Source organism: Pseudopipra pipra, chromosome 3 (genome assembly GCF_036250125.1).
Source record: "Pseudopipra pipra isolate bDixPip1 chromosome 3, bDixPip1.hap1, whole genome shotgun sequence".
NCBI lineage: Eukaryota > Metazoa > Chordata > Aves > Passeriformes > Pipridae > Pseudopipra > Pseudopipra pipra.
In genome coordinates, this window is record NC_087551.1 from 71,380,702 (window position 1) to 71,402,738 (window position 22,037).

Below are 22,037 nucleotides of genomic sequence, written 5' to 3' on the forward strand. Positions count from 1 at the left end.
TGTGATTACAATACTGCAGCTGGGTTGCGTGAGTTTCTCCCTCACCTCTTTGAAAAGCAGCATCAACCTTCGGTTTTATTGTCTACATGGAGAATGGCTAGCTGTTTGGTTTTTGGATTCTTTTTCTTTCCGTGGAGCCAAAAATTGTGAATTATACAGGCAGCTTTGAAAACAGCTTAGTTTTTTTGTGCATGACAAAATACATCGGGAGCCTCTATTTATCCTCTCCCCCAAGCTCATCTGCGTTTTGCATGCCTGCCCAGGCCATGTGACTCTTCTGGCTCTTCTCTCTTGCTAATTGGCACAGATCGCTGGCCTGAAACAGTTGCTGCTGGGGCTCTTCACAGGTCACATATATCTGGGGCAGAAGGTTACTTTAGATTAATATGGTGTGGGGCAGTTGCAACACATCTGCACTGTCCAGAGGAAAGAGAATTAATTTACTCAGTATTATGTTAGTACTGAGGCAGAATCTAACCTGAGCGTGTATCAGCAGGTATATGCATATGTGAAGGTTAGGAGCAGTTTGGTTACTCAATGAATCAGCGCTAGGCCACTTTTGAATAAGCACAGGAAGCATAACATGCCTTTGTTCTATGTTGTAATTATCTGGAACTGCCTTTAGTCATCTGTTTAGTTGAGGGCATGGATTGTGGTTTTGCTCATATGTGAAGTCTCCATGGCATAAAGGGAACTGCTTGAGTCAGAAAAGATGTGAATATGCTGCAGATTTCATAATGGGGGGGGTGCCGTGTGTATCTAGGTTTGCAGTGTTAAAAGGATGCTCCAGTGCATGGCTCTGTTCCCCTCTCTCCTTGTCCCTGCTCAGTTATGTCAGTTCAACACCTCATTGTAGTTCTGAGCTAAGGTCACATCTCTGGGCTCCTTGGAGTGACAGTCACTAACTGTCTGGGGCTACGGGGTTGGACTGTGGGAGGAGAGGGCTGTGCTAATGACTCTGCCTTTTCCAAAAAAATCAAAATAGAGGGCAAGCCTCTATGGAATAAGCTCTGTGGAAAGCCTCTCACAGGGATTTGCTGGACAGTTGCTTTAGCTGCTTTTGACTGAAACAATCAGTGAAAAATCATTAGTACACAGTTCTAAAATGTTCAACTGTTTTTCTTCTGCCTGCACTCTTCCCCCTTGGTCGTATTGAACTGCAAGGTATCCTATTATTAATTAAACGCTAATTTGAGCAGCCATTGACTGCAGCATTCTTATGGTGTTCATATTGGCTTGCTTGCAGTTCCCCTGCTGATACATCCTTTGTTCCTTCCCATAAGTACTTTCTGCTTGGCATTTTCGTCATGTCAGTGTCCCTCAAGCTTCTGGTAGACAAAACAAAAGAAGAAAGCACCATGAGGACTGTATGGATTATTTTGCTTTAGAATTCAGACAAAGGGTAGCTGCTTACCTGGAAGTACTTTAGTGACAGTTCTCTATGCTTAACTCCTCCCAGTTGTGGCTTCTAGCAGTACATAGAAGAGCTACACAATAATTCATAAAATATCTGTTTAGTACATGTGGTTGGTTGTCCATTTTCTTTAAGGATCTCTATTCATAGCATCAAAATAATTGTCCTTTTTCTTTCTTTCTTTCAGTCAAAGAAGTCTGGCTGAGATTACAGAGCTGATCCACACTGCTTTTCTGGTGCATCGTGGTATAGTAAACATTGGTGAGCTCAAGTCCTGTGATGGCCCACTGAAGGATATGCAGTTTGGAAACAAAATGGCTGTTTTGAGTGGAGATTTTCTCCTAGCAAATGCTTGCACGAGCCTTGCGCAGTTGCAGAACACCAAGGTAAAAAGAAAAAGATTTTACTGCCAGAGCAAGTAACAAGTAACTAACTATGAGTGAATCTTTTGAAAGAGAGGCCCTTCTAAAAAATCAGCAGTTATGTATGTATATGTGGAGCATCATTTAAAAATCAGCATACTTACAATATAGCTGTAGATGGATTGACAGGCTGCTGCTGCTGTGAGCATGTTTACCGCTCTCCTATGGAACTACTGTGGTGATATCTTTAGTACACATTCTGAAGCACTGTAGTAATGGGTGAGTGGTTACTTTGGTGAATTGAAGATACATGCAGTGGCATCTTTATGACATGTCAGGCTACAACGCCACTGGCAAACTGCCAGCTGAAGACATGTTTGGTCTGTTATTTTCTTTTACCTTGTGCTTTGTGAAAGGTTTGCTGTCTTAGAGAATTCTTGGGGGAAAAGGCTTTATTGCTTTGTCTCAGGTGACTTTTTGCTCGTAATACAATTACTTTGTTAGGCATTTGGATGTCCCTGCATATTGGACTGCCCTATTGCTGTATATGTACTGGCTTCTACAGGACAGCTGCAATCCAGTTGCTCATACAAACTGTTTGAAACTTCACAGGGAGATGTTTTTAATGAGAAACAAATTGTATATATGTATTATCTTAGAAAATGAGACTGATGGAGACATTAAGCGATCATCTCTATAGTCAGTTCTTCTTTTTGCCAGGTATGATCAGCTACTCCAAAGCATTCTTGACATGCATTTGTCTAGCTTGTTCTTAAAACCTCCCATGGTGGAGAGAATCCTGGGCATCCCTGTGCCAGTCTAATGTGGCTAGACTAACATGCATGGTTGAAGAGTTTCGTGTGCCATTCCGGTAGAAACAGGAAACAGTACTTTTTTGCAGAGGTACTTTTTATACATTTGAAGATTGCTGCCATATCATAATGTAAAATAAATGTTTGTCCTGTGCAACTGTCAATAATCAGCATAGTTGTAATCATGAGTTTAAGGAGTCTGTTTTTTTTAGATTCTTATGCTAAGTCTCCTCATGGTGGTAGTTGAGTATTTCTGCACTCCTTTGATCATGAGTGTGACAGTTTCTCTCAGAAGTGGTGTCGTTTTCTAACACAGAGCTGAGATTCAAGAGAAGAGACAGAAAATTAGATGTCAGTCTACTGGAATAGTGGGTTAAGCCATTATGGTGACAACTGGTAGTAAGAACTAAAAAAAATAGTTTTAAATAGTGCGTACCATAACCAAAAAGGGGTGCAGTTGATTTTACTAATTATTATTGATTTGTATAAATTCATTTTTTTTAGTACTTTGTAGGATTGTCAAGAGAGACCAAAGGATTTAACCCTACGTCAATTTTTTGTTTCAATATAAGAGGAAACTTTTATAAAACATAGCACCTATTACTTTGCGTTTAGTACATCAGTGAGTACTGCAGCAGGAATGTATTATCCCTGAAGACTTGCCAGGAAGCAAGCCTACAGTGAAATGAAGCACAAGAAATAATTTTTTTTTAAAAGCAGTCATTATACTGCATGTTGGAAAATTCTGCCAAAACATTTTAGCACTTTTTTTCATTTTTCTGACATCTAAATACTTTCGTAGCTTCTACATACGATAAGTGGGATACCATTATGGAAACTGATTGACTTAGTAAGTGATTCTTTTTCATGTGTCTAACCCTACTAGCAAAGTAAGAAAAATTGAAGTACAAGCTATAGAAATCTCTTGACAGGTGCAATGATTTAAACATACTGTATTTATTCTTTTGTAAATGATGAATTTTCGAATCTGGCATCTGTTTTTTAGCAGTGTGAAATAACTGTGACTTCTTTCCTTCATAATGTTTTGTGTTCTGTGATGTAAAAGGTAAAAATCACACTACTGCTTTTTTTGCTGGCATTTAGCAAATTGGCTAATGAAATGAGCAGCATCCTATCGTACATGGTAGTGACCATGGTATGCTATAACCTCCATAGACATGCATAGACCAGAATTTAAATTAAAATGGGTTTTAACATTAACTGAACTCACTGCTACCAAGATAATTTTATTGTGCTGTTAAACTCGTCTGAGCTTGTGTATGATGCATTTATCTCTGTGCTTCTCTCGGGGCTGACAATTAGACATGAAATTCTGTAGTCGTAATGAAATGCAGAGCTATTTTATAATTGCCAAGGGTAAAATTAGCAAAGTCAATTATTTTCCCTTAGGCTTTTCCCTGTAGATATTAAAAGGCTGCAAGGTAATTGCCTTAGGTAACACTTTGATTTTTAAATAACATTAAATATAGGAATTGTTGTTGTTAATTTGTGGTAATTTTCCTCTTCTTGCTACAGTTGTGAAATATAACTGTAATGATATTAACAAGAATCAAGGCTCAATGTTTGTGGGTTTGGGGGTTTTCTTTTAAACTAGTGCCCGTACCTCTCATATGTTTGCTAAAGTTATGCAAAAGAAGGGTTTGGGGTGGTCTTTTGGCCTTTACGTTTTTTAATCTCTGAGGTACAAGGACTCTAGATTTCTTGAAATGTGAGTTAGGAAGCCTCCTGTAAGATAAATTCTTATTTATCTTTATCGTTTGGATACATAACAATTCAGAGGAAAGCATTGTCATTTTCTACTTTGTGAAGTTATGATACATTAATTATGAATACGAAGCTGGTGTCAGCTGAGGCTTAAACTATTGACGGGCAGATGCATCTGCATACTATGCTTTTGTAATCATGGCAAAGTTCTACATTTATTCAGATAATAAAAACTTTTGAAAATGAACAGTAATTTCTTCAAAAACCGTACAGCTGCAAAGCATTAGACTGATCAGGTCATATGTATTTACAATTCTTTTCTACATTCATGATAACTTTTTGGTTACCTTATATAAACTAACATTTGGATGGTGGCTCTTCTTGGCCTGTGGATTGTGGTGATAAATTATGTTATTGAAAATTATGTGGGTAAAACCTTACTTCAGAACTGCATCCTGTAGTAGATTGAATATTGCTAATCCATGGATTTTAGAACAGAATTGAGCCTAAAGATGAATTGGGTTGGGATCTTTTAGTAGGTGGTATATCAGCAGTGGAAGGGGGAGCCTTTGACAAGGAAAGGCTTGTTTGTGTTTTGCTACTGAACAATGCCGTAACGTGTGGTAGTGTGATGATTTGTTGAATTGGGGTGTGTTTATATGGGATGACAAGGTTATTTTGGTAGGCCTTCTCATTTTGAGGTTGCGGTGTTCTGATACTAGGATCATGATAAGATATTTGTGAAAGTCATTGTAAACACGTAGTGGGAGTGATGGAAGAGTAAATTATGTTTGCCTAACAAAATAGGGTACCTCCCAGCTATCTTGTGGGATATGTGAACATAAGAAGTTTTAAATAAATGTGTGAATAAATTATTAAGAAGTGTAAAATGATATGTCTAACAGTTGGTTCTTTGTTGCCATCTGAAGGTAATATATCTTAACATTTGTTATCTTGCTTTGCCTAGCCAAGGATATGGGGATGAAGCTGCTAAGAGCAAATTTTTTGAATGAAAGTCCTTCTTTGGCTCTGGTAGCAAAAAGTGTTAGTTTTGTCTTTGATTTCTGCTTGAGTAACCTTCACTTCTTGCAATATTTTTAGACTGGCTTTCAGATGCAAACATAGCAAAAGTAACAAATATTAATTGGCATTTTTGTCACCTATCAACCAGATGTGCAATACAGGCATTTTACCACAGTGATATGTGCATAGTGACCATGGTATTATCAAATAATGTGCTTTTTCGGGGTTTATAATAGATAAATTGGAAGAAATCTGTTGCAGCGTTAAAGCTGGTACTTCCTAGCACACCTGAATCATTAGTTGTCTTATGAAACTATAGAGAGGATGCTTAAAAGATGTAATTATGACCAGTTTTGATGCTTTCACACTCTGAAGACAGTGGTACATAGAACTTTCAGACAGCTGAAATAATGCAGTTTAGTGCACTGCCTAGAAAATAGTAAAATAATCTGTAAATGCATTACTTTCAGCTCCAGAAACTGATAAGAAGACATCCCTTTGTATTTAAAGAAAGAAAACCCACATACCAGCCAAACAACCAAAATAAAACCATACAAACCCAGCATATCCAAAACAAAAAATAAAACCCCCAAAAAGAAGAAGAAAAAGCCTAGCCCAAAAACCTGAAATACATGTAGTGGTAGTGTTCTCCATAGTTCTTAATGAAATCTTAACTGACTATTTTTCCCACCATAATTCAGTGAGGTCTCGTTGAAATAATTAAAACTGTTCATGGAAACCCTTCAAAATCTGCAGCCTGAAAGCTTAGAATTGAATTTAAAATCTTGTCTGCCAATGCAGAGCTCTGACAGAAGACCACATTATAGAGCATTGTTTTATTAAGTATTATTTGTTTTTAAATAAACAGTAGCACAGATGTAGTACTTATATAGTGGATGCATTTCCTTATGTTAAGTTTACGTATTTCTAAAGGCATAAATGTGTTGTTTACAAAATAAGCCTTTTGTTTGCATAAACATCAATAAGCTAGTCATTTGAGTCTTCTTATATCTTCTATTGCAACAATCTAAATGTACATTGAACTTCTTATAAGAACTACTTATCTTGAACTGTGGTTACAACCTTCAAATTTTTTTATAGAAAACAGAATGAGGAGCTTTTCTGAAGTACTTTATCATGTCTATCTTACGGTACCTTCCTCTGAGGCACTGTTTGATGATGATGTATTGGACAAGATGGGGAGTAGGATAGTATCTCTATTGATGAGTATTTTTAATTTAGTATTTTAGAGTACCACAGGGGCATGTCTCAAAACCAGACATTACTGAAAAATACAGATAAGTTTAAAGAGCTCTGAACTAATTTATGGAAAAGTACACTTAAGAAACACTGCTTTGTCTGGATACTGGGGGAGAAGAAAACCAAGGAAGAAATCCTATGTTTTTGAGCCTTTAACCTAATGACATAAGGCAACATGATTGAATTATTACATATCAAAGCTCTTCTTTGGGCAACCCGAAGTAAATAGTTCTGTATCTTAAAATACTGAGATATATACTGAATATTGTCATACAACTTAGCATAGATTTTATTGGAGAATGCAAACACACTTTCAGTACTGAAAAATTTATAATTGATTCATAATTATATATGAATCATAATGAAGAAAAGTGTTATTTGTTTTAATTATTACTAATTTACTATTTAATTATTACCAAAATTTACTAATGTGCATACATTTCTGAGAGGTGAGTTTAGTTTTAGTTTACTGCAAAATAAAACTTTAAAGAGACTGTAATTGAAAGAAAGTTTATGTCCATTTAATGGACATGTATTGTTTTTTTCTGCACGATGTTCTCAAACATTTTTAATAAGAAGACTTCTTTTCTGAAGTTTTATTGACAGTCATGTGAAGTTCCTTTGGTAGCAAAAAAAAAAGGCACTTTTTATAATAGTTGATAAAAGTATTTAAGCATGAGGGGAAAAAAACCTTGTATGTTAGAGATAAAAGGTTAAAATCTTTTGGACTCAACACTTCAAATTTTTCCCACACTACTGTCGTAAAACTTTTGTCTAATATTTCTGCCGTCATTAGAGGCAACAGTTTTTGTGATCTTGATGATGATAAAATTCTAGAATGATGCCAGTGAATCTAACATTGTCTCTTCTGATGCTTATGTCAGTGGAACAGTTTCTTAGCAAGTGTATCTTCTGCCATTGTTTGCAAGAAGTAGATTTATAGCCCCTAAAATAAAATGCAGATTCAGTTTTCTGCATATTTTACAGGGTTTTTCCTATTTCACTTTTGCTATGTATAACTGGTAATATAATTAAATATTTAGAAAATTTCATTACCTTAATGGCTGTCATTATATATTTGAAAAGTAATCTTTTAGAGAAGTTAAATTAGAGGATTAGGTGACACAGCTTATTAACTTATTAATTTAATTGAAATTCTAAAAATTATACTTAATCTGTAATTGTGATAATATGTTAGAAACAGTCTCCACTTAGATCTATATGAGTTCTGTTGCATTGCAATGAGTGTCAGTTTTGAGATTAAAACTGCTTAACTTTGCATTAATTCCTAATCGCTACATTCCTCAAATAGGTTTATCCTTCACCTTAGTGGCCTGTTGCACCTGTACTGGTTTTTAAAGCTAACGCTTATGTTAAGCTTTCCCAAAGTTAGACTCCACTGTGGTTAGTGGTTAGTATAAGTCTCTATTGGAAGAGTATATTTTTCCGTGGTTTTTGGCCATGGCACTGCTGGAAAAATTTGTTTAGATTTCAGGCTGTTTTCTGTCCTTCCACTTCTGCATGAAAAAATAGTTTTTAAAAAAAGAGTGATTTCTGCCACTTCCCTTATGGACAGTTATGACTTAAAAACAGGGCCTTGTAGAGAATGACTGCTGCAGAACATGGAAGGACTGGACCTGAGAATGATAGCAGAATACATAATCATAGGTATCATTGAATCTTCAAGTCTAGATTAAAGTCTTTCCCAAAAATATACTGTGAGAATATTTTGAAAGGATCAAGGCATGATGCTACTGAGAACAGAATTGTGAGTGTTTCAGATTCTGTCTCAATGTCATGTTGACTGAGAAAGTAAATGTCTCAGGAAGAAGTTTTCCACTGAGTTGGGAGTTTTTTTCAGTAGCTTACTTAAGATTTTTATAGTGGTTTGCGCAAAGTCCATTTAATGATCTTGCCTCTAAATTCTCTCACTAACAATTTCCTCAATTTGCATCTGAATTTACCTTCCTCATCATAACAGACACGTCTTTCTGCTTCTCTGGTCTGCCCAGCAGACCAAAGTCAATGTTACTGCTTGAGTTCTTGAACGAAACACCCGTTGTTATTCCAGGTAAATATTGTCTTCCTCAGAGGAAAACTGCACTGCTGCTTCTAACATGTGTTTAAGTAGTTCTTTTTCTGAAAGAACTATGGTTTACCTCATTGTAGTTAGCAGAATGGTCTGGAAAATACTAATATGCTATCTGTACATGAAGGAGAGAGGGCTTTTCAGAGATGACTGAGCATCAATGAAGAAGAAAATGAAAACTAATTTGAAGAAACTGAAGAAAGGCTGATTTCAATGAAAGTCAAAAGTTATTTGACATCTCAAGATAAAAGCTAAAGCTGGGAAGTCTATTCTGGGTGGTTGGTGTCCATCCTTCTTATGTTTGCTCCCTTAATGTGTGTCCTGGGATAAAAACGTGTTTTCCCCTGGAGTTAGAAAAAAGTGGTTAACCCTGGGAGGTGGTGTTTCTGGTGTGCCAGGGCCAATCAGAAGCTACATTTCACTACTGTAAAAATCAACATATGGCACAGGCTGGAAGAGAAGGAAGTTGAGGTAGCTGAAAAAGTTGTAGCCATGTTGTGAAGCCATGAGGAGGGAGGGCCAGCAGACCCTCCCCTCCAGCCCCTGGCTGGGGGGCCTGGAGCAGTGCAGTAGCTGAGTGGAGCCCCCCTGAGGCTGGTGATCGAGGGGGACTCCGAAAGAATCAGAGAGACCTCTGGATTGCACCTTCTTCTCCTCCTCTGGGGGGGGGGGGGGAGGTGTGGAAGAAGACGGCTGCTTGCAGAGCTGAACAGAAACAGCGGTGGCTGAAAGCCAGAAAAATAACCAGCAGCAGCGAGATGGAGTGGAGCCAGGCTCAAAGACACAGAGAGATGTCCTGCAAGGAGAGAGAGAGCTGGCAACAGAACAAAGAAACTCAATGAAGACTGTTTTGGGGGTAAGACTGAATTAAATCTCCCCCAAACCCCTTTTAGAGACCCTCTTTTGGAAAGAGGGGTGGACTTCCATTTGAAGGGAATTCTGAAATGCAGCAGCACCAGAGAAAAAGAGTGAAAGTCTCCAAGGAAGTCCTTCAAAGGCTCGGGCTTGAGGGATTGGGATTTTCTCAAAGTAAGAACAGAAAAATTCTGACTACAATACTCAAATCTGCTGCCTTAAAAATAAAGGGCACAAAATAATATCACAGAAATTAATTTGAAGGAACTGTGACCTGAAAGGTGACAAAAAGACTTTTCTCTTTTCTTCCTGAACTCTTGTTGAAGAAAAAGAGAAATTTAATCTAATGTAAATATATTATTTCATCATGAAAAAATAGTTGTTACCTATATCTATGTATGTAAATAAACCTTGTAAGTATTTTCCCCTTCCCCCAATGCTGAGTAGCTGTGTTTTGTCTGAAAACCCTCTCACACTGAAGCAAATTGGGGGAGGGGGGCTCAGACTCGGAAATTGGATTTTTGAGGGGTCTCAAACCACCACAATGTATGACACTAAATTGTCGGTTGTCTAGTGGTGAAGACAAATATCTTAGAAGTCAAAATATTTGCAGGCTTTGAGATAAATAGGTACATATTACAGATGTGTGTATATATATGTAAATCAATTTAATTGAATGTTAAGGCCAAATTTGTGGGGTTTTTGTTGTTGTGTTGTTTGGTTGGTTTTTTTTAGGGTGAACCTCCTCAATTTTCAGAGAAATTGGCTTTCAAAGGTTTTAGACAAACAGTAAAAAGTGGCTGTATTTAATATTTGTTTAACTGTTAACAAGAGGCTGTATCCAAGATTACTGCCAGAATATATAGCAAATAGATATTCAAAAGAAAACAAAATTTATTCTAAGAAATTGAACAAATGAAAACTTTTGGATATATGATGTTCTATTCTGTGTGACATGCATACTGTGAGAAAGGACTCTCAAGAGCCAGCAGTTCTGCTGCTTCATTCACCACTTACTTAGAATAGGTATTGGCACTGCCTGGGTTTCTTAAATAGAGATATTTGTTGCAGCTTTTTCTTTCACAACCATGAATAATCATCATGGGAGAATTCATTACGAAACAGCTTTCACCCCTAAACAAATTATAAAATGAAAATGAATTTTCATAAAGCAGGTACATGAAATGAGTACTAGTGAAATTTCTTCACTAAAAGGGTTATGAAGCATTGGAAGCGGCTGCAACAGGGAAGTGGTGGAGTCACCATCCATGAAGGTATTTAAAAAACATGTAAATGTGACACTTAGGGCCATGGTTTAGTGATGGACTTGACAGTGCTAGGTTTAGTTTGGACTTGATGGTCTTGAAGGTCTTTTCTAACCGAAATGATTCCATGACTCTAAGGTGATGTCTTCCAGGAGTGATATTTGTAATGTCAACCTCATTCTCCTTATAGCTGAAGGAGTCAAAGATCTAAAGTTCAGTTTTCTTGGCTTTATCTGAAGTCTGTTTCTCAAACATAGTAAGATTCCTATTGAGAGTGTGTAGTAAGATGAAAAGCAATCAGATCTCTCTTGGGTAAAGTACTGTCTTAATATTACCTCTAACAGCCTTTTTCGTGTGTGTGAGGACTTAACACATACTAACATCCATCTTTGGATGGATGGGGTCTTATGTCATACTTGGTCCTAGAGGTGGACTTTCATGACAAGGCATTTAATATATACAGTTTTACAGAAGGACTGAAGGTCACTGTGATTTCAACAGAGAATACACTTTTAAAAAGCGAAAATGTATTTTATTTTCAGTTGTAATTCAAGCTGTTATTAGTAGTGATAAGAATCTAAGATTTGTCTGCATGGCCTTTCTTAGTCTCCCAAGAACATAACTATTTATCATAGGGAAATCTGTTCCCAGTACAATCTTAACCCTTCTGTAAGAGGGTATTTGGCACCAGCTTTGTAACCTTGATTTTTATTATTTTAAAGATGAGACAAGTTGTTTTTGTTATTATTATTGTTATTGGTATGTAAAATCATCTGTGTTCCTCCTCCAGCGGGTACTGGTGTCACAGAATGGTTGAAGTTGTCAGGGACCTTTGGAGATGATCTAGTCCAAACCTCCTGCTCAAGCTAGAGCAGATTGCCCAGGGCTGTGTCCAGATGACTTCTAAATATCTCCAAGGATGGAGACTTTGCAACCCTTTTGGGCAACCTGATCCATTGTTTGATGCCTTCATGGTAAACTCTTTTCATGTGTCCAGATGTAATTTTGTGTTTTAATTTGTGCCCATTGCCTCATCCTGTCAATGGGCACTGCTGAGAAGAATTTGACTCCCTCTTCTGCATTCTGTGGATGGTAGCAGGGGGGGCTACAGGGGTGGCTTCTGCTAGAAGCTTCCCCTGTCCCATGGAGCCAATGCCAGCCAGTTCCAGGATGGACTTCCTGCTGCTAGCCAAGGCCAAGCCAATCAGGAGCAATAGTAACACCTCTGTGATAACATGTTTAAGAACAGAAGATTGTTGCACATAAGGAACTCCAGCCAGGGAAGAGCAGAGTGAGAACATGGGAACAACAAAGTAGACACCAAGGTCAGTGCGGAAGGAGGGGCAGGAGGTGCTCCAGGCACCGGAGCTGAGGCCCCTGCAGCCTGTGGTGCAGACCATGGTGAAGTAGCTGTGCCCATAGAGGACCATCGGGACAGCACTTTGGGAAGAACTGCTGCCCGAGAGATGGACTCACGCCAGAGAGGTCCATCAAGGACTGTCTCCCGTGGGAGGAGCCCCACGGGAGCAGGGGAAGGACTCCTCTCCCTGAGCAGCGGCAGAAACAACAACTGACCGTAATTCCCATTCCCTCTCCCCCTGCACCGCTGGGGGGGAGGAGGGAGAACATGAAAGGAGGGGTGAGGGAAGGTGTTTTTAAGACTGTTTTATTTCTCATTGTTTGGCTCTTACCCTGTTCGTAACAAATTTAAGTGGTATCCCCACTTTGAGTCTGTTTTGCCCATGAAGGGAATCAGTAACTGACCTCTCCCAGCTCTTATCTCTACTTATGAATCCTTAGCTGTTTTTCTTTTTCCTCTCCTCTGTCCAGTTGCAGAGGAAGAGTGAGAGAGTGGTTTTAGTGGGTACCTGGCATCTGGCCAGGGTCAACCCACTACAGCTGTTTGTACACATTGTACTGTAGGAGAGGTTAAAATAGGTGTGTCTTGTAAATAGGGTGATAGATTATATATCTTCTCCTTCCTTTTCCCTGCTGTAAATCTTGTCCTTAAAATTAACTTTCCCATTGTAAAATTTTTAGTAAAAATGCCTTTACAGCTGGAGTGGTTTCAGTGTAATATTATAAGGCATAAAATTTTATCAGTAACGTAGATAAGTTAATTGTATTTTTAAACAAAATGCTGATGTATTTGACTTCTTGTTGGCTAGCAAGAATATTGAGTCTTTGGATGCACTGTAACTGGTTGTTAATATTAGCGTTTTGAAATTCAACAGCATTTCATCTGAAGTCTAGAATCTGATTGCTGCTACTCTGGTTGTTGACTTGTTAACTTAACAAACATCTGCAGCTTCATTTAGTTGATTCCATCTGTCAGATGCTAAGTGGTATTACTTCTGATTCACATTTTTTCAGATACAGACTGTGCAAAATTGTTAATGCTGCTTGCAGGTATAATTTGTGTTATTCAGTTGAATGCTCAATTCATTCGTGAACATATCCTGATTTGATGGTTGTCTGCAACTGTGTGTGTGGGAATAGTGTTTTACAGCCATGCTCCTGTGTATCACTTATTTATGAGGAGGGTTTTGTATCTACAGAACCCTGTAGTCACGATACTTTCTTTATTCGCTGTTTTGTACAGAGGAAAGATGTAATGAAATTACCCCGTTCAAAAGGGTCAAGCTGAAGAAATCACACATTTCTCTAACCTGAGTTACTCAGCAACAGTTGTTGAGTACTTTAGTACAAGGATCTGCTGCATTGGATCTGCAAAGGTATTAATAAACTGTGTAAGGTATCATGTGGAGGTAGACAAGGGAAAAGGATATTTCTTCTGTTGGTTATGTTGGCATTAAGGAAAATGACTGAATTATGCACTAAAAGTCTTTATACTAATGAAACCCATTTCTGTAGATAGTGCTGCATTAGCACAAAAAGAGTGGCTTAACACTGGTGAAAATCCCTAAGGCAGACTGACCGTAAGGTAGATATTTGACAGTGTTAGCAATCTTCAAATTGACTGCTGCTGATTATTTTGAAGCATTATTTTGATGTCTAGGAAGTACCTTTTTAACAAGTAATGGGTTTGGATGATGCATTTACACTGGACATTGTATTTTGCTACTAATTCATCATTAACAGAAGAAGAAAAAAATAAATGTGGTCTTCTAGACCACTTAAAACATGCTAGGAAGCAAATCATTGTAAGGAGTCCTTTCTATGTGTTTCAACTAAGAGAGGGCCAGCTTTAAAAAATAGTAAAGCTCAAGATGATTTTAAATAGTAAATTCAATAGGATTCATTAAACATTAGATTAAAAAAACCCAAAACATTCTATAGGCTGGCACACTTAGTCATACCCCTGTATGACTAATGATGTTTGAGATTACCAGGAAAGAAAAGTGAATTCTACTGTTCTGGGAACTCCTTTCAGTTTTTGCTCCTCCCCTTTTTAATTTTTTTTTTTTAAGGTATTATTGATTAATTGAAATCCAATTTCAGCTGTTTGCTGAGTTTTGTCTTTAGCTTCCTAGTGTTGCAATGTTTCTGTGTCAAATGCAGGAGAATATTTAATTTTAAGAGCTTTCTGTATAATTTTTAAGAGTGGAAATATTTCCCAAATAAGTGCTTGTTTGCGGAGGGAAGTGAAATTCAAGTTGAAGGAGTTTTTGTCTGTGTACTTAATGTTTCCTGACTATTTAGTTTTCTTCTTTACTTGTATGGGGAAGCCTTGCAACATTTTCAAGTCTACATATCAGCAGCAAGTATTAGGGTCTGTCATAGCAGATGTGTGAGGAAAGGATATGGTTTCAACATAAGGATGGAAGGAATTACTTGTGGTCCTTCTTGGAAGGAATTTGGCAGAGCTAAGGAAGTTTGTCAAATAGAAATCATGAGGGATGAAGAACAAAGATATACCCATTGCTGTGTTCTTCCTAGTACTGTTTCCTGTCTTCCTGCAAGAGCTTCATCCTTTCCATGATGTTCCCCTTGAAAATATCTGGTAGAGTCTGGAGAGACACTGTATTACTACTCTGAAATAGAGTGATCTGTGTAATCAATTCTACTTCAGCTGCTGAATTTAAAATAAATTGACCATTCTTTGAATGGAACTCAAATTCATTCCTTTTTTTAAAATTAGAAGGAAAACCAGGAAAAGATATATATGCAGAGTTACATTGCAGTAAACTTTTAAAAGAAAATATTTTGAAGACAAGTGAAGGGAACAAAGTGCTCGAGTTACTAAACTGATGGCATCAATTTTGTCCTTGCATCCAGGTTATTTAGAAATCCCATGAAGGATGAGCGGGGCCTAGAATCCATTCTTTTTACTGTGCTTGATGGAGTCTGAATCTTATCTTTTAACTTCAAAGAAAGTATTCTACCAAAATGTCTTCTATTCTGTGATTTCCCTGCAGTATTTCTAACATAAAGTTTCCCTTTAATTAAAATATGCCTCTTTTTCTATAGATAGAGTTTGATTTGTGCAGGACAGTCAACTGCAGTCCCTGCATGAACTGGGATGCTGCAACACTGAATATGGCCCTGTTCTGTGTCATCATGTATGATGAATTCTGAACTCTGAATTATAGAGAGGTCCTCAGTAAACTACATGAAATTCTGATTTCTGGAAAAGGAGGGAGATATGTGGTTGGTTGAATGTCCTGAGTAATTTTCTGAACAGCTAAGTGAATTACCAACGTTTTGATTTATTTCTTCAATTAATATTTAGAAATTCTGAGCTTGAGAAAGTAGACTTGAAGTAAATTTAAAGAACCTTGAAGGGCTAAAGCTGTGCATTTTTGATAAATAAGTTACTACCCCAGAAAAGGGTAAATTCAGTTTCACCAAATTTCTTTAAACCTACAGAACTCTACTGGCACTGAAACATAGCACAGTCTTTTGGACTATTTCATATTTGAATGAATTGGACAGGTCAGAGCATGTATTCTACCTTGCTATGGAACGAGCAATCGAGTGGTTGTATCTAGAATTTACATCGTGTTATACACTTAGTCTGCCTAGACAGTAGGAGAGATTTTAGCCTTAACAATCCGTCTCTTTTCCCTGTATTCGTCCTAAATTGATGGCCTTTATGTTGACCGTTTCAAAGCAGAATAGATCACATCCCTAGAAAGGTGTTGAAGTAATACCTCCTTAGGGAAAAAAAAAGATACACTGGCGAAACTGTTGCAAAAGGTGTTTAAAGGCTGTGAAATCACTTGCATGTACACTTGTCACCTACAGGTAATGGGTCATCCCCTGGTCCACTCCCAGCCCTGTGGACGCTTGAGGGGGAGCAGAAAACGCAGCGCTTTGGAAGATGCTGATACAGAGTGGAAAATGAAAAATAGAGTGGAAGTTTGTTTTCTCTCAATGTGTTGTTACTCCTGCTCATCTCGAGTACCCACGAGGAACCAGGCTTCTCAAAAACATGTAGTAGAAAATAGTGGGAAGAGAGATTATAAATAGCCTGCCTTTGGTCTCTTTTGAGTTGCTGCTGTTTTCAAGCACTAATTCTGGTGATCCTTTCTTCTCTTTCCCCATCTCTGAACTTGTTTAAAATGGAGGTCAATGTTCAAATGAGAAGAGAAGCAGCTGAGAGCACTTCATTTTTCATCTACCTTTCCTGCTTCTTGGACTTGCTTCTCAGAAATGCCGGGAAATGGAACAGGGCACTCATCAGGCAAAAAGGCACCGATGAGAATGGGGATAACTTGGATGCTGTTTTCTGCTCTTCCACTGGCATGCTGCATGGTTTTGTGGAAAATCAGTTCATTGTCACCATTTTCCCCTTATATAAAACAGTAGGGAATATATTTTACAGGGATGTTGATTGCTTTCAAATTTTGTGATGAAAAGTGCTACATAAGAACTAGACAGTGTATCATTGAATGAATACTACTGAATCTGTAATATTTTTTCTTCCTCTATGCCATTTTGGGATGCAGAGGAAAATTGCCTGGTTCCCTCATTTCTCATTTCTTTCCCCAGCGCTCAGGACCCCAGGCCACAGATGTTGAGCTGCAGATGCTTTTCACAGATCAGATTAAGGATTGGTGAGGTGACAGAGCCTCATGCAAGCATCCCACTGTGCTCTTGAAACTAGAATTTCATTCCTGGTAGTAAACTGTATGGCCTTACATTTACCTTAAAAAATATTCTTTAAAATATATATATATATATTTGGAAAGAAGAGAGTTAATATTATTATTAAGTTCTCACTAACATAGAGTGTTCAATGTATCAGTAAAGGCCTAATGATATTTAATATAAGGATTCTTCTAAATAGCTGATGTGTAATTCTCCTAAGATGTTTTATAAACTCGTAAGAGGAGGAGATACAGTTGTTCACAAATGTTTCACCAAGCTTGTTTTAAGACATTTAAAATTGCCTTTGAGAGTAGAGTTGCATGAAAAAGAGGGAGGAGAGATGGAAAAAAGAAACCCCAAAACAGGGTTCTGCTCAGTCTAGAGTTTCAGGCAAGAGAGGAAAAGGTCTAGTTATCCAGAGCCAGCTGCATTGTTAAAAGTTCATACTATCACTTTGACATTTAGAGTAGGACTCAGTGTCTTTGTAAATTCCTCTTCGTATTACCAGTGTAGGTCTCTGAGCTCAGACCATTTCACAAACCATAACATTTTTTAGTGAGTGATTGATCTGTATTATGTGTCCTAGCCATCAGAAGAATCTTGGGATGTTGCTTGTATAAACTGTAATACAATCTGATCCTGGGCATTTAGTTACAGACTTTCATAGACCTATTGGCGATACTCAGTCCTCCTGGATTTGGGAATAAGGCTTATCTGATACCTTAAAAAAAAAGGGGGGGGGGTGTTGCTTAAAAAAAAAAAAAAGGCCCTCATTTTCTCTGTTCCCCACTTAAATAACTCAACACATCTGGTAACACTGTAGGATCATTGTCCTTTCAGTTCCTTAGCAGCTCATATTGCTACAATATTTCTTCGGTATCTAATTTCCTAAAGGGCAATGTGATTTTTTTTTTTTTCCCAGGCTGTTTTTGTAGGTCTTGCAAATTAACCCATATGCATTGCAAGAAAAAACATGACTTTTAATCAGCACCATTTCTAAAGTTAGCACTTGCTGTGTGTATATGAATATGTATATGAACCAGTGTTTAAAAAAAAAAGAAAACACAACCTTTTTGCTAGTGCTCAAAACTAGCATACAAATGTGTTTTTATTATCAAATAAAGCATGCCTAAATGTTAGAATATCTTTCTGTTAGGGGGTTTATCATTTGACTTCTTGTCTTCAGTTACAGGAATGATAAAAATTGAAACTAAATCTTTTAATTCAATAAGAGCTATGTTGAATTTTAGGAAGCAAAAAGAGGAATCAGATATAGACTCATATGCATAGGAAATTAAACATTCAAGAAATTAAAACTTTGTGAGCAGCTGAAGAGGTAGCCTTAAGGTGTGCTTATTTGAAATGCCTGCATTTAATTTTACAATAAATCTGAGTATTTTGTTCCAATTAAGCCAGTTCATGTGCACAACTCTAAATTGTACAGTAGTTCCACAGTCTCAGGGAGACCGTGGACTGCTTGTTTTACATTCTGGATCAAGTTCAGATTTTTAGGCTTTGCTTGAATAAAATAAAAAGTCTGAACCCTGAAGATAATACAGATTGATAAATCTGATTTAAACATTCCTGTGTTGCAGACTTTCAGTGTATGTGGTACAGCTGAGCCTCAGGCCATGCACTAAATACATCCACAGTGCATTCCCAGGGCACACGAATACCAAATGATCACATTTGAAAGGTTACCTTTCTATGGATTCTGACTTTTCTGTGTTAGCCACGAAGATTAGAATTTTAACAGCTCCCAGGGAGAGGTATTGTGAAGTATTTACTTGGCAGGAAAAAAACCAAAACAAAGCAAAGCCCAGATGAGGTACTGTCTCATATTCATGAACTGGGATTTATTAGTTCTGTGAACGTCCTTTTGAGAATACACTCCATAGTTCACACTTTAGGAAAAACAAGTCTTGCTTTTCATTTATATTAACTTAAAACTTTGATAGAAGAGTTACTGTTGTAGAGGTTTTAGCAGAGGCACAGCATTATGCTTGTGCAGAACAAATCTTAGTAAATCCTGCAGTCTTTCACAACTAGCTTTCTGCAAGGAATGTTATTGTGGTTTGTCTCTCTGGAAATCTGCCAGTAGCTTTGTTAGTGAATTTGGTGATAATTAAAGATGTAAGGTTTTTTCTGCTTTTCTTTTACAGGTTGTGGAACTCATTTCAAGTGCTATTGGTGACTTAGTTCAAGGTATATATTATGAAAACTCAAAATCATCTGAGGTAAGAATTTCAGTAGATTTATATACCCAAGGCATTTCTCGATATTAATGTGTGACTACAATAAACGTGATTACTTTCTCATCTGTTAAAAAGGAGGGAGAAGGAGGAAGAGAAGTAGTTGTAGTCCTAGTGATTGTCATCGTTATGACACCTGTAAGCTCTGATGGAATTTTCCAGAAATGCCCAAGGAGGGACTATTTTATTTCTGTGAGTGCTTAATAAGATAGTGTTGTGTCATTACCAGGCACTCTAGACACATCTTACTACAGTCTTTCCAAACACTTCCAGAGGTTTCTAGTCAAGGTTCTGTTAGAGGCATTTATTACAATGTTGTCAACATCATTAATATTTTCATGTCAAACCTGTCATTTCTAAGCCCAAAGACGTTTACAAAATGCTTCATCCTGAACTTACATCACGTCCTTTCTTCCGAGTTTGGTCCTAAAGTGTTAGGAGTGTAGCAGTATATTCTTCTTCACCAGAAGTCACCATGCATGTATTGTCTTTACTGGAATATTTAAAGAAACTTCTAGAGAGCATTCATGAAGTAGGCTTGCTTGGGCAGAGTTTTGGCGAAAAAAAGAGTTCTTCCTTTGATTTACTATGACTGTGTCTTAACACATGCAATAAAGTCAACAATTTGAAGTTGCCATGACTCTACAGGTTTTATGGTAGCAACTTTTCAGTCACTGATTAGCACTGCGTGTATGTGAATATCAATCTTGAAATCCGCTGAGGTAGATAGATTCACTTGTAGTGGTGTTGTCTCATGCTTCTGGTTTGCCTTGGAGACCTGCATCTTACAGTTCAGTAGGTGTTGTGCACTTAAATTGCAGCTCTGGTTTGCTATTGCTTAGTTGTATTAGGTAGCAAAATTAATACATTAATAGTGGAAGCCCTGATCTCGTGGGTTTCTGCTACAGTGGATGCCTGCCCTGATGCCCCTGCCCCAACCAAACCACTGTGGGCAAGTGGAGAGTGACAGTGCCTATCAGCAGCTGGGCTCCAGAGGGTGCTCCCTTGGTCAGTGTCTGTCTCTGCTGCTCTGCAGCAGCAAAGACATGTCACTAAAACTAACCTTATTCAAATGTGTCCCTCTTATTTTGATTGAAACAATCACAGAGCTGAGGGAGAGCCTCCAGCAGGACAGCAGTAATGGCACACGCAGGAGCTGCCTGGGGCTCACGACTCACTGGGTTCTGCACAGAGGATGGCATGTGCCCAGCATCCTCTGGCACCTCTCAGGAGGGAACCCTGGATGGAAGCATGGCAGGAGTGCAGTGTTAGGAACTTGGCAGTGCTTCTGCATCTGCTGTGTTTTACCTGAGGATAAACCAACTTCAGCCTTCATTGTTGCTCCCAAGGAGTGTGCTAAAGGTTATATGTTAAAATGGACAACATCTTTAAGATTTTTGGAAAGAATGTTTACTATTTTCCGTACTCAAGCAGGTTTCTAAATACAAGTAGATCACAGGTATATTTAAAAAACACCAACCTACTCTATTTTGTGTAGAAATAAATCTCTATAGGTTGATCTCAGCAATGAAACTGCATTTTATTTTAACCATGGCCCCTGTATAAATGAGAAATGTTGTGGACTCTTGGGTTCCTGTGATTGCAGAAGATATTAATTTTCTCTTTCTTAGTTATTCTTTTTCTGTTTATTTTCTGCTGCCTTACTGAAGCACCCCTCATGTGTGGATTGCAAGGGAAAGTGTGAGAGAAACTAAGTGCAGCTGCATGATGTTTACCTTGCCCTGGCCCAATTACAAAGAGCCAAGATTTATTTTGTTTCAGTGACTATTTCTAAGGAGAGTTGAAAGTACACTGTACCTTTCCTAAGGGGAACCCAGTTAACTAAAAATGCAATTAGTGTGGTGCCATAACAGAGAAATTTACATGACAGTGTCTGAAGTTTAGTCTTTATAAGGATAGTGCTTGGCTTCCAATTAGACCTACAACAAAGTGTGGGATCTACTTTAATTTTTTTTTACCTTGTTGGCTGAGAAATTTAGTTCCATGTTGTGTGATGGACCTATCCCTATTGCTTTCTTTGCATTTTTCTGCTGAGGCAGTGTCCTGTTCATGTTATGAACATCTCTTTAGCAAAGACTGCCAAATGGACTAGATCAGTTGTTTGTCTTATTTGTATCCCTTGTGCGTCTTCCCTCCTTCTCTAATTGCAATTTGATTGAATCAAAAATGTGAACTACATTTCCTAGAGGTAAGTAAAATGCTTTAATCTGTTCCACAATTAAATCTCAAATGTCAAACTTTTTTTCTTTTTAGGAGTAGAGCATAGGGATGTTGGTAAAGGAATTTTCATTGCTGAGAATGTCTTAAATTTGGAAAAGCAGAAAGATATCTTCTCACCTTTTCCCCCTCCCTCCATTTTTAGGCAGGAAAACTGTACTTCATATGTTAAATGTCTTTAATGCAGTTGTCATAAAGCTCTTCAGTACCATAAAATACACTAATTTAGCACCAAGGTGTTTTGAGTTTTGCTGAATGTCTACCTAGATGGTATACAAAAATACTCTGCAAAATTAACCTTTCTCCTCTGACATCCTAAGCTTGTGTTTACCCAAAAAGAAGTTTGTCTTCTTGGATGACCCACTAGGAAAGCTGAAAGAATTATTTGACCTAGCAAGACTGACCTTATTTACCCCTGAAGATATATAATGACTATAATTATTTGACAGTGCTCATTACCACTTTTTTTTCCTCTGCACAACCACGTGCAATCCTACAGCCATCCCATTTTAGTATATTCTGTTTGATTGTTCTTCATCTCATCTGCATAGTAAGTCATTAGATCTGTGTTAAACTGGGGGAAAAACATGCTAATATTTAACTTTTCATCTTTATTTAAAATGGCACCTACAAGGTGTAGGCTTTGGCACAGCCTCGAAGTTAAGGTTGTCACTCATGTTCAAAGTAA

At 37.7% G+C, this 22,037-nt stretch overlaps 1 protein-coding gene and 1 long non-coding RNA gene across 3 annotated transcripts in view; one reads left to right on the top strand and one right to left on the bottom strand.

Annotated features, from left to right (window-relative positions):
- The window catches only part of PDSS2 (decaprenyl diphosphate synthase subunit 2), a 117,454-nt gene that overhangs the window by 72,357 nt on the left and 23,060 nt on the right, over nucleotides 1–22,037 (top strand). For both annotated transcript variants that reach the window (XM_064649841.1, XM_064649842.1), the window contains 2 exons: nucleotides 1,602–1,800; nucleotides 19,022–19,096. In XM_064649841.1, coding sequence (XP_064505911.1) covers nucleotides 1,602–1,800; nucleotides 19,022–19,096 — 274 coding nt within the window. The remainder of the gene's footprint in view (nucleotides 1–1,601; nucleotides 1,801–19,021; nucleotides 19,097–22,037) is intronic.
- LOC135411791 (uncharacterized) lies at nucleotides 1,099–2,076 on the bottom strand. Its single transcript, XR_010429319.1, has 2 exons — nucleotides 1,941–2,076; nucleotides 1,099–1,487 (listed from the first exon to the last, which is right to left on the bottom strand). It is a non-coding gene; the product is annotated as an uncharacterized LOC135411791 (long non-coding RNA).